Source organism: Ctenopharyngodon idella, chromosome 20 (genome assembly GCF_019924925.1).
Source record: "Ctenopharyngodon idella isolate HZGC_01 chromosome 20, HZGC01, whole genome shotgun sequence".
Taxonomy (NCBI): domain Eukaryota; kingdom Metazoa; phylum Chordata; class Actinopteri; order Cypriniformes; family Xenocyprididae; genus Ctenopharyngodon; species Ctenopharyngodon idella.
Genome location: NC_067239.1, coordinates 28,082,240 through 28,096,196, shown reverse-complemented (window position 1 = coordinate 28,096,196; position 13,957 = coordinate 28,082,240). Strand labels below are relative to the sequence as shown.

At 38.6% G+C, this 13,957-nt stretch overlaps 1 protein-coding gene across 1 annotated transcript in view; it reads left to right on the top strand.

The window, feature by feature from the left end:
• The window catches only part of LOC127502513 (kelch-like protein 29), a 269,801-nt gene that overhangs the window by 226,304 nt on the left and 29,540 nt on the right, over positions 1-13,957 (top strand). The window contains 2 exon segments of the mRNA XM_051875482.1: positions 11,291-11,473; positions 11,857-12,037. Coding sequence (XP_051731442.1) covers positions 11,291-11,473; positions 11,857-12,037 — 364 coding nt within the window.

Here is a 13,957-nt window from a genome sequence, read left to right as displayed (position 1 = left end):
ATGAACTTTAATGACATCCCATTCTTAATCCGTAGGGTTTAATATGGAGTTGACCCACCCTTTGCACCTATAACAGCTTCAACTCCTCTGGGAAGGCTTTCCACAAGGTTTAGGAGTGTGTTTATGGGAATTTTTGACCATTCTTCTAGAAGCGCATTTGTGAGGTCAGGCAGTGATGTTGGCGAGAAGGCCTGGCTCGCAGTCTCCGCTCTAATTCATCCCAAAGGTGTTCTATCGGGTTGAGGTCAGGACTCTGTGCAGGCCAGTCAAGTTCCTCCACACCAAACTCGCTCATCCGTGTCTTTATGGACCTTGCTTTGTGCACTGGTGCGCAGTCATGTTGGAACAGGAAGGGGCCATCCCCAAACTGTTCCCACAAAGTTAGGAGCATGAAATTGTCCAAAATATCTTGGTATGCTGAAGCATTAAGAGTTCCTTTCACTGGAGCTAAGGGGCCAAGCCCAACCCCACACCATAATCCCCCCTCCACCAAACTTTACACTTGGCACAGTGCAGTCAGGCAAGTACCGTTCTCCTGGCAACCGTCAAACCCAGACTCGTCCATCGGATTGCCAGACAGAGAAGCGTGATTCGTCACTCCAGAGAACATGTCTCCACTGCTCTAGAGTCCAGTGGCGGCGTGCTTTACACCACTGCATCCGACGCTTTGCATTGCACTTGGTGATGTAAGGATTGGATGCAGCTGCTTGGCCATGGAAACCCATTCCATGAAGCTCTCTACGCACTGTTCTTGAGCTAATCTGAAGGCCACACGAAGTTTTGAGGTCTGTAGCTATTGACTCTGCAGAAAGTTGGCGACTTCTGCGCACTGTGCTCCTCAGCATGCGCTGATCCCGCTCTGTGATCTTATGTGGCCTGCCACTTTGTGGCTGAGTTGCTATTGTTCCCAATTGCTTCCACTTTGTTATGATACCACTAACAGTTGACCGTGGAATATTTAGTAGTGAGGAAATTTCACGAATTGACTTATTGCACAGGTGGCAACCTATCATAGTACCACGCTTGAATTCCCTGAGTCTGCATGCCTAGGTGCTTGATTTTATACACCTGTGGCCATGGAAGTGATTGGAACACCTGAATTCAATAATTTGGAGGGGTGTCCCAATACTTTTGGCAATATAGTGTATATTCAATATTTTGCAATATTAAATTGCAATTTAGTTAATTCCTTTTCCTGTTATTCCTATTCCAATTCAACTCCCTGTTAGGTGTGGCCAATTCAAATTCACATTCATGAATTGAAATAGAACCAATTCTTCAATTCAGAATTTTGCACAGCTCTGTTGTGAATGGTACTGTAGCACTGATAAAATGCTGCGTTCACACCGTGTCGTAATTACCGTAATTTCAAGATGACAACTCATGACGTAAATGAATCTGCAGCGGTCAGATGGTACAGAGGTCACATGGTACAAGTAGGTCTCTCAGAATATTCCCAGCGTACAAGTTGTAATTACGAGCTTTATGAGGTCGTGAATGCTTTTTACAAGTTGAAATCTCGTAATTACGGTAATTACGACATGGTGTTAATGCACCTAAAGACAGCACAGATAAAAGACAGAGAACTTTTGCAGTTTTACTGCAATTAAATGGCTGTTGAAGGGACACATCCTCATCTGGTACTCAGATTAGCACTAAAGCAATATGATATTTTCAATAATTGATTTTTAAATTATTTCAATGGTCTCCATAAATCCTGAATAATTGGCTACAATCCTCTGGCTGATTCATATTGCAAAAGTAAATGACTAGAGTTTTTCAAAATGCCATTCTGATTGGATTTTCTGGCTTTACTCAAGCAGGTTTATATCAGTCCACTCGGAAAAAAAGTTGTGTTTATGTTAATATGTTGAGTTCCCAGGCTCCCAGGTGTTTTACATTTATTTCCCAGGCTGTTACAACGAGGGCTTTTCATTTGCCAGGTTGGCAAGGCTTGTGGCATCAAATTTTTGAAAGACAGTCAAGTGGTTGTTTGAAGCAAATAGTGCCATTTTTAATGTATTTTTAATCCATTTATAATAGAGTTTTATGAAATTATATTATATTATATTATATACGCAATTTCATATGCTTCAGTAACTTATATATATATATATATATATATATATATATATACATCATTAATGTAATTTACCTCAAGCAGTTAGATGATCTTGGGAGTCGGGAGTTTATCACACTGAGCATCTACAATGGCGCAAGCACCTGTGGCGAATCAATGGCGAATCACCCTTCAATCTGATGGTTTGCTTTGCTGGATATAGCAAATGATGACAAAATGAATGTGTTAAACAAGATAATTGGTGTATGCTTAATTTCACGATAAGTGTGCGATTAATCACGATTAAAAAATATATATAGGACTGTTGATATTTATATATATAAAAACACTTTTTTACTGTTCACCACTGCTTAATTGTACAATGAAGCTCTTATTTATGTTGTGTTTGTAGGTTATAATGAAAGGATTTGCAAACGTGTGGCTCGCGTTGAACCAAACAAAAACTTGTGCGTTTTCAGCAATGTTGAGCGGATTCTGACTAACTTACTGACTAGCACCCGTGATTGGCTATTGCATTCACATGCTCAACAGATATGATTGTGATTGGCTACAATGCTCAATGCTTGTAAAAACACACTGTAAACAGAAACTTTTGATGCTCAAAGAGTGCTCAAACAAACACGAACGAGAGGTACCGAAAATACCCATTACTCGATACTACCGGTACTGCAGAAATTGCCAATATGCCAATATTAATCCACCTGGGTACATGAGACAACTACTGCAGTATCTGAGCCTAAAAGGTAAACATTCCCACTTCTTTGTTTGCCATAATATGCAGTAAAAGCTGAAGAGGAGTGAGAGATCGCAAGGTTACAGCTTTAAAGGGCACTTTGTACATGCATTCTTGTTAAGCAAGCAAAATGGATTTCATTTTATCCCTAACTACATCATCATCCCCAGAAAATGTACTTCTGAGGTAGAGTGCTTAATGACTTTTTCAAGCCTAACTTATCCTCTCTTTTCATTTGTAATGCTTTTTGACTCACTCCGGCGGGACTGGAATGAAGAGCAGCGAAATGACAGGGGTAAAAGCCCACATATACAAAGTTCAGACGGCGAGGGGCACCCGCAGCATCACCTGCCCGCCACGTCTTTCTGACAAGCGGGTTCAAAGCTGCAATTTATCTCTGCCCACGACGGTCGGAGAGTCTCGGAGGAGAGAGACAGAGAACTCCCTCTCTTCTGGACTCAAAGACCTCTTCCACATTCAGCTTTTAATGGTCGGAAAGAGCAAGACAAGGGCAATTAGATGAAAATCAAGCCCTCGTGAGCAGACCGGTCTAGGCCAGGGGATCTGGGGTTTTGATCTAGGCCAAGGTGGTGGCGGTTTAGAGCAGGTTTGGGTTTCCTCCCACTGTGAAGAAGAGATTGAGCTCAGGAGGAGAGAAAAAGAGACAGTTATTTACAGTCGTTCCTGGTCCTGGATGGTATCATTATCGCTCTTTAGCTCAGTAGGGGATGAGAGCTACCTGGCCGCCCTGACGTCCCGTCTGGCAAACCGTTATTTACCGATGGCAGCCGCTGAGCCAATGCCATAGATAGGACTCATTAAGGGGAAGTGAGGCGGAAGAGACGGGGGTGATTGTCCTGTGGGAGGCTGTGCACGCAGAGCAAGGAGAAGCTCACCTGTCAAAGGTGTGTATCGCTTCCTGTAGCTGCTCATCAGGCTGCTATCGTCGACATAAGTGGGTGGAAGCAGGCAAAGAGGAAAAGTAGATGTGGGAACCATGTGCTCCGCCTCCAACCAACTTGATTGACAGGTGCTGGCTGAACTCCTATTGGTCCACTTTTCTCACTTAGTTTTTCTCTGTTTTCGTTTTACTTTTCTATGATTAAGCATGATTTAGGCTGATGAATGGGGTAACTCAATTAAAATCAGCACACCTCATAATTTAATTTAACGTTGCTTTAGCAGCACTGTTGAAGGCTGAAAAAGGTCACCTGCTGCTCAAACAGACTCAAATCTCACAGGAAGTAAGAAATGACTGTGTTTGCCCTTTAGGGGTTACAGTGAAATGAAAGTATTCACTGACAGTAACTGGATGTCTAGTTACTCTCCGTCTGAATGGGATTTTTTTTTATAGAACTGTCATGTTTTTTTTCTTCTTTAGTTAATAGGCAGATTACAAAGAGAATATTTACTAATACTATGAAATAACATGAATGATAATTATGTAGTGACCAAAAATAATTTTATATTTGAGCTTCTATAATGATAATAATAATAATAATAATAATAATAATAATAAAAAAACACTAAAGTCCCCGATACACATCATTTTGAACAAAATCAGCCCAAAACGAAGTTTGTTTTGTGTTTGTTTCGGGAGTTCGAAACAACTTCCCAAAGTGAACTTTCTGGAAATGTTTGGTCTGGCTGGTAAATACCTTCGAACTATCATTGGTCTGAGGCGATTATGTAATAGGTAGGTGTGGCTCTGAGGCTCCGCCTTCTTTGATGTGAAAATCTTCGATTCTGACAGTTCATTGCTTCTGTTCAGTCCCTTGAGGTCAGACGTCCACGAGTAAAAACATTAAAAACACTTATTGGTACGTTTTCCTTCACTGTCTGGACAAACTCAACCATTATATAATAATTATAATAACAAAAGGTTACACTTTATTTTGATATTCCACTTTAGACATTCTACTAACTATATAACTTACTCTCATTAAATTGCAACTACATGTCAACTAACTCTCATTAGAGTATTAATAGACTGTTAGGTTAGGGTTAGTACCTGTATGTTGATTTTCACAGTCTGGTCAACTCATCCATTAAAATTCAAATCATTATATATGTGATTTATTATTAAGTTGTTAAGGTTATGGAGATGCAGTTGTATCTGATACCTTTTAGTTCTTTTCTGTTCCCTTTATCTAAATTTTTTTTATAAAATTTTTTTAAATGTAACTTAGGCTTTAACAATACAAAGTTCTGACATGAAACTCTAGATGGCGCAGGCTAATAGGTCCTTTAACTGAACCTGATTGTAATCACATCGTTATCTATAGGGCACAGCTGACTGGTTCCTGCTGTATCAGTAGCTAATGAGCTCGCTGCTCAACCTTCAAAATACTTTGCTAGCATTGCCTTAGAAGTGCAGCGCGCTTCAGAAACCCTCCACCTTCCTCTGCTCCACCTGTATAGATCTGCTACAGGTAATTCATGTACGTTATATTGTACAGCAACAGCATCTCTTACTTGCCCACAGCAGTGTGTCGTATGTATTGGCAGTAGCAAGTCCCGTACTTGCTCTGCAGCAACAGCATAGCAGATCTATTCTGCCAAGACCAAACATATCAACATTGTCATACCCATTACCATGCCAAACACTGAGAGAGTTGTCATGACAGAACTTTACTTAAAGCCTTTATGTGCATTATAAAGGTATCCATAATGTATGTTATAATGCATTATATCTCTTCATAAATAATTGTAACCAAAGTTAAAATGCATTATAATACAAACCCGATTCCAAAAAAGTTGGGACACTGTACAAATTGTGAATAAAAAAGGAATGCAATAATTTACAAATCTCATAAACTTATATTTTATTCACAATAGAATATAGATAACATATCAAATGTTGAAAGTGAGACATTTTGAAATGTCATGCCAAATATTGGCTCATTTTGGATTTCATGAGAGCTACACATTCCAAAAAAGTTGGGAAAGGTAGCAATAAGAGGCCGGAAAAGTTAAATGTACATATAAGGAACAGCTGGAGGACCAATTTGCCACTTATTAGGTCAATTGGCAACATGATTGGGTATAAAAAGAGCCTCTCAGAGCGGCAGTGTCTCTCAGAAGTCAAGATGGGCAGAGGATCACCAATTCCCCCAGTGCTGTGGCGAAAAATAGTGGAGCAATATCAGAAAGGAGTTTCTCAGAGAAAAATTGCAAAGAGTTTGAAGTTATCATCATCTACAGTGCATAATATCATCCGAAGATTCAGAGAATCTGGAACAATCTCTGTGCATAAGGGTCAAGGCCGGAAAACCATACTGGATGCCCGTGATCTTCGGGCCCTTAGACGGCACTGCATCACATACGGGAATGCTACTGTAATGGAAATCACAACATGGGCTCAGAAATACTTCCAGAAAACATTGTCAGTGAACACAATCCACCGTGCCATTCGCCGTTGCCGGCTAAAACTCTATAGGTCAAAAAAGAAGTCATATCTAAACATGATCCAGAAGCGCAGGCGTTTTCTCTGGGCCAAGGCTCATTTAAAATGGACTGTGGCAAAGTGGAAAACTGTTCTGTGGTCAGACGAATCAAAATTTGAAGTTCTTTTTGGAAAACTGGGACGCCATGTCATCCGGACTAAAGAGGACAAGGACAACCCAAGTTGTTATCAGCGCTCAGTTCAGAAGCCTGCATCTCTGATGGTATGGGGTTGCATGAGTGCGTGTGGCATGGGCAGCTTACACATCTGGAAAGGCACCATCAATGCTGAAAGGTATATCCAAGTTCTAGAACAACATATGCTCCCATCCAGACGTCGTCTCTTTCAGGGAAGACCTTGCATTTTCCAACATGACAATGCCAGACCACATACTGCATCAATTACAACATCATGGCTGCGTAGAAGAAGGATCCGGGTGCTGAAATGGCCAGCCTGCAGTCCAGATCTTTCACCCATAGAAAACATTTGGCGCATCGTAAAGAGGAAGATGCGACAAAGAAGACCTAAGACAGTTGAGCAACTAGAAGCCTGTATTAGACAAGAATGGGACAACATTCCTATTCCTAAACTTGAGCAACTTGTCTCCTCAGTCCCCAGACATTTGCGGACTGTTATAAAAAGAAGAGGGGATGCCACACTGTGGTAAACATGGCCTTGTCCCAACTTTTTTGAGATGTGTTGATGCCATGAAATTTAAAATCAACTTATTTTTCCCTTAAAATGATACATTTTCTCAGTTTAAACATTTGATATGTCATCTATGTTGTATTCTGAAAAAAATATTGAAATTTGAAACTTCCACATCATTGCATTCCTTTTTTATTCACAATTTGTACAGTGTCCCAACTTTTTTGGAATTGGGTTTGTATTTGCAGACTCCTTGTTAAATCTGAAGTTGGTTGTTTGTCATGTGTTTTAATGAATTATACTTTCTAAAGGTGTAACAGTGAATAGATAAGTATTATAATGTATTACAATTATCCATGAGAACATACAATGCATTATAAGGTGCATTGCAAGGCATTAAAATGCACTATATACTGTAAAGGCTTTAATCAAAGTGTTACCATAACTTTCTAAAGGTATACATGTAATTTTGCTATTTACAGTAATACAGTAATTGTATAAAAAAAAGATGCAATATCTATTCATTTTGATTTGACCAAATGCAGACAGTAAAGAAGGGACCTTTCTCATCATTCGCATGTTTGTCTGGTCTACCTGTTTGCCTAAAGGATACTGAGTGGTTCATTTCCAGCAGATCAGGCACCATATGGTTCAGCAGTGAGCACTAGTGCAGTCTGGCCCTTCCTCACGTCTCAGTTAAGACAAAACCCTTCATAGTGTTTTTTTTTATCCTCTTGATTTTGCTGGGGGGTTTTTTCTCTCTTTTCCACTCTGGTTGTGTTTTTACCTGGCCAGGAGAGAATAGCTAAGATTTAGAAAGAGAGAGAGAATGAAATGGAGAAGGAGAAAAAGATGACAATATTGTAAAAGAAGGATGCTGGAGCGGAGAGAAACCCATGGATCAGGCAGGCGGCTGTTGTCAGGGGAGCGCAGGGGAAGTATTGATTCGGAAAGATGAGCCAGCGGTTAAAAGAAGCTCAAGGATGTCTTCACGTCTCTCTCTCTCACTTTCCTCTGCTCTCTCAACGCCTTTCTTCCTGCACCTTAAACAAAAGCCAGTCTCTTCGAGGCGATTTGATGACAAGCCCTGCACCGGTGTAGACATGATGCAGGAAGTCTGAGTGCTCGAACCCTTACACCCACAACAATAGGCTTTCTAAGCATAAACCTAGATAGAGTTACACCGGATGGTGCTTGAATTCTGTCATTTTCCTTCTGCGGGAACATTTAGACCTCATTTATTGAAGATAAATGCAGTGAGGTGGTTGTTAGCCGGTTCCAAGTCAAAGAGCCCAAAAGTCTCTATGATATTCTAGTCTTTGGGTTTTTTTCGTTCTTTCTTTTTATGTTTATCTTGCATTGTAGGATGTTTTGCATTGTAGATCATCTCCAAATCCCTCTATATAATATTCTTGTCTCTAGTTATGGCTATAAACTCTCTTTCAATGTACAGTAGTGGCCTAAAGTGATGTCGGGCCTAGGAAAATCTTTACTCTTTATTCAAATTTTATTAAAAACGTGTTAATATTTTGTAATCATTACATAGCTGTGCTTGGAGTCAATTGTTTAATAAGGGATAACATAATGAAATATGCCAAATTGTGTAGACATAATTTTTGGCCAGGCTGTCATACAAAGAAATTATGAACACAAGCAAAAACGAGAGAACTAACGAGTTCCCAACGAGTTATTAACCAATGTTAATAACTGATTATGTTGCAGTCAATGTATTCTTTTAGTAGTTTACCCCTTTTTTTTGCCAAATAATTTTGTCAGATAAATACCTTAAAGTGTTATTTCACCCAAAAATGAAAATTCTGTCATTTATTACTCACCCTCATGTCGTTCCACACCTGTAAGACCTTCGTTCATCTTCGGAACACAAATTAAGATATTTTTGATAAAATCCCATGGCTCTTTGAGGCCTGCATTGACAGCAAGTTAATTTACACTTTTTAGACGCCCAGAAAGGTAAAAACATATTTTAAACAGTTCACGTGACTACAGTGGTTCAACCTTAATGTTATGAAGCGATGAGAATACTTTTTGTGCGCCAAAAAAACAAAATAATGACTTTATTCAACAGTATCTAGTGATGGGCGATTTCAAAACACTGCTTCATGAAGCTTTACGAATCTTTTGTTTCGAATCAGTGGTTCGGAGCGTGAAAGTCACGTGATTTCAGTAAACGAGGCTTCGTTACGTCGTAAATGTTTCGAAATTGCAGTGGTTCACGTGACTTTGGCAGTTTGATACACATTCCGAACCACTAATAATTAATGACAGAATTTTCATTTTTGGGTGAACTAACCCTTTAACCAGGTTTATTGTTTTGCTTGTCCCTCGTATTTAAAATATTTAATACTTTCCTCATATTTTGATGGTTTAATCGAACTTGTAGGGCCATTAAAAACAAATATCCCCTCCTGACATCACTTTTGGCCAGTTTTGTAAGTTTTTTTTCCCCCATTTTATCATCTGCCAGGTGAACTGATTGGTTAGAAAAGCAATAGCACACCTCTTCTCAACAACTACATGATTTGAGGTATCATTCATCAAACACTAAGATACACACCAAAGTTGAATGAGGATAAAACCTGCACGATCAATAGTAATAGTGATGTTTTCCTCCACTAATGAACAGTTCTAGTAATTTAATTCATTAGCCTAACTGTAAACTGTTTTTGTTTCCTAATCAATGTAGAAATCAGAGCCCCTGCTATGACTTACATGTAATATGTGGACACAGGTGTGCGTATGCTTACTCATCTAATCAGATTTTAGAGCAGGATCTGTTTTAGAACTGTGAATTTGTTATACTTACAAATGCTAAGAAGTCATATTTCATCTGAGCACTTCACAAAAATGAAAGTAGCGGATCACGGATGAGTGCGCAGGTGCCTGTAATGCATTTCGTGTAGTGTTGAAGCCAATGTGCCCAGGGCTATAAGACACTTGAGGGCATGCAGCCAAACAGATGGTTATGAGTTTAGTTAAGCTCTGATAATTCACTTACACTCTTCATTGGACACACATGCACGGACAGACTCTTTATGTGGGGTGTTGGGTAACCTGGATACCAGTTTTTATATAATATGATATTATATGTTGTATTTTAAATATAGTGTAATATTCTTTTCTTTTATATTACATATTCTAACATTCAAAAGTTTGGGGTTGGTAAGATTTTTTTAAACATTTTTGAAAAGAGTCTCTTCTGCTCACCAAAGCAGCATTTATTTGATCAAAAATAAAACAGTAAAAACAGTATTATTTTGAAATGTTATTACAATTTTTTAAATATATTTTAAAAAGTAATTTATTCCTGTGATGAATTTTCAGCATCATTACTCCACTCAGTGTCACATGATCCTTCAGCGATCATTCATGCTGATTTGTTGCTCGAGAAGCTGTTTTATGGAAACAGTTGTACATTTTCTCAGGATTCTTTCATAAATTTAAAGTTCATTTATTTAAAATAGAAATCTTTTGTAACAATGCAAAAGTCTTTACTGTAACATTTGATCAATTTAATGTCTCCATGCTAAATAAAATTAGTAATTAAACTTTATTAAAAAAAATATCTTACTGACCTCAAACTATATATTGTCTTAATATTTTGAATTTGGAAGGTAATTTTGTCTATATTTAAAGCTATATATATAATTGACTTGTTTTCAGAGAATATATAAAATATATTTTTCTGGCAATTTCTCAAGGGGTTAATATACATTTATCTTGATTTTTATATGAAGAAAAAAAAAACAAGTAAAAGCAACAAATGTTTATTGTGTTATGTCCTATCAAATTAAATATTATTATTATTATTATTATTATTTGAATATTATTTAATTATTTGTATTTAGGATATTTAAAATGCTAGATGTAAAATTAGCTTTAGAAATACAAATGAGTACACCAAAAGCTCAGTAAATTTTGTAAAAATTAGATAGATAGATAGATAGATAGATAGATAGATAAAATAGATAGATAGATAGATAGATAGATAGATAGATAGATAGATAGATAAAAACATTTCTAAAGAGGTAAGAAAAATGTTTTCATTGTAGATGTATCTTTTTTAAAGTCTTTTTTCAAGTAAATCTTGTTTTAAGGATGTTTAATTTTTTTTTTTTTTTCATTTTGCCTTTATTTATTTTGTACTGCTGCTCTCTGGGTTTTAGATGTTCACATAAGATTGCTGCTCTGAGAAACGGTGTAGAGGAGCAGCAATCTTCTTTGGGGGTCCCTGCAGTCCATCAATCCGCCATGAAGAATAACTGCACTCCCAGCCTTTGTCAGGCTCTCTATTTCAACACATCGACACCGCCACCACAGGGACCATCAAGTACTCATATATTTGTATCCTCCGTCTAACCCGCAGGTGTAGCAGAGGTGATCGTGTTGGTTGGAGGAAGGCAGGCGATTGGTATGAACCAGCGCTCCCTGACGGCCGTCACCTGCTTCAACCCGCAGAACAGCAAATGGTATCCTCTGGCCAGCCTCCCGTTCTACGACCGCGAATTCTTCAGCGTCATCTCCGCCGGGGACAATATTTATCTGTCAGGTATGTCAGATTTTGGAGGGAAGGTTGTATATCAAGTGCGAACAGAATCTGTGGTCACTTCCCAGACGCGGACTGTTTCTTGCGATGATCTTGATGAAGAATTGGCATTGCGATGCACATTAATCATTGGATTCTACCGGCCTCGCAATATCAAAACAGCTATTGGTTTCCATGCCAGATAAATGCAACAAATCCTTTATCACCTGAAGGTCACGTTTCTGTCCAGCTTCTAGTTTCCGAGATTGTATTACAAATGTTGGTGACTGTGCTGCATCGGTAAACAGTTTAGATGAGTGTAAATTTATGCCCACATTTTTTCAGAGCTTTTTCAACATTGACATTGTGCAATGTCAAGTCATGATGGTGTGTCGCCTTGTTTCCAGGTGGTACAGAGTCAGGGGTGACAGTGGCAGATGTGTGGTGCTACATGTCACTTCTGGACAACTGGAACCTGGTGTCCCGGATGACTGTCTCTCGCTGCAGGCACAACAGCTTGGTGTACGATGGGAAACTCTACACTATTGGAGGACTCGGGGTGGCTGGAAACTTGGACCATGTGGAAAGGTAATTTGTCCTGCAGTTAACTAGCCGGGGGGGGAAATACATTCACAGATGCATTGTGATGGTTTCTCAAAAGATTCATATTGCAAGTTTACACTCAAAGCTGGAATAACCGGCTTTTCTTAGATACTAGCAGTTATTCGTTTTTTTTATTATTATTTATAGTTTTTATTAAAAGGTTAGTTCACCCAAAAATTCTGTCATTATTTACTCACCCTCATGTTGTTCCAAACCCGTAAGACTTTCGTTAATCTTCAGAACACAAATAAAGATCTTTTTGATGAAATCTGAGAGATTTCTGTCCCTCCATCGACATCTACTACCACTCGATCGCTTTATATGATAAACAGATTGAATTTAGGCTTTTATTCGCATATAAACATTCATCAACTCACACATCAGTTGTGGTAAACGGAAGCTCAAGCATGTTTGCTTGACATGTGAGAACCAATGAAGTTCATTCTCATGTGTTACGCAGCACGTTTGAGCTTCTGCGAGAGGTCTGTTCTCACGCATCAAGCAGGTTCGGTTGAGCTTCTGTTTATGTTCGCTGATCAATGTTTATATGTGAATAAAAGCCTAAATTCAGTCTGTTCATCATATAAAGTGATTGTGTCTCTTTGGAAAATTTGGACTAAACCACTCAATTCATATGGATTAGTTTTACAATCTCTTTATGAACTTTTTGAAGTGTCAAAGTGTCAGTTGTGTAGCTGTCTATGGAGGGATAGAAATCGCTCAGATTTCATCAAAAAGATCTTTAATTGTGTTCCTAAGATGAATGAAAGTCTTACGGGTTTGGAACAACATGAGGGTGAGTAATTTTTGGGTGAACTAACCCTTTAAGTTATAGTTGTAGTTATTTTAGTACTACAACTTAAAGAGGATCATTAATGCCTCTTTTACAAGATATACGTCTCTGGTGTCCCCAGAAAGTGTCTGTTAAGTTTCAGCCCAAAATACCCCACAGATCATTTATTATAACTTGTCAAATTTGAGCAAAGTGAGCAAAAACACTGCGCTTTTGTGTGTGTCCCTTTAAATGCAAATGAGCTGCTGCTCCCGGCCCCCTTTCCAGAAGAGGGCGGAGCTTTAACAGCTCGCACTTCAGTTGCTCAGCAACAACAAAGCTGGAGAATCTCACGCAGCCAAAATGAGGATTGTCAGTAACGGTGTTCAGCCTTACATTGTTCAAACCGGAGTCGGACACTGATGGAGAGACTCAGGAAGAAGTTACAACTTTTAGAATGAAACTGGACGTTTCTGAACGGTTAGTGGGTAAATTTATGTAGTTGCTGTGGAGTTGATTCAACTCATCGACTAGCATGTGCCTTTATATTAATCTTTTGTGCAAATCCAGCGCTGAATTGACCCTCGTTTGTGAAGCAGTCCGGCGTAAAATGACAGCATGGCAACAACACTCTACTAAACAACTCTTCCTCTTCTCTAAAGCAGCCCAACATGGCCTCACACCCTTTGTTGCATGTTCTCGGGGGCGGGGTTTATGTAAATTTGGGGGTTTGTGATGTCACCAACCCGGGAAGAAGCTCGTTGTAGTCCCTACCAGCCATTTGTTGTAGTCCTAAAAAAGCTGTAAAAAGAAAATATCTCCCTTTGCATTGAACTTTGAGCGTCGTAACTTTGCAGATGTTGTTTATGCTCAAACAGCAACATTACACACTAACTAAAGCTAAAAAAGTGAAATCAACATATATTCCACCATATATTTCAGTTAATGTTTACTTTATTTCAAGTTTTAGTTTTAGTAAATTTAATAAAGTATTAAATTTATATTAGTTAGGCTAGTAGTTTTAGTTGTGGTATTGTAATTGGAATAGAGAATTGTGAATTTTCACTGGAATCTAAAATTTTGGTGTCGTTACTGCCTGTTTTTGCAAAAACAGTTCACGGCCAGGAAAAATA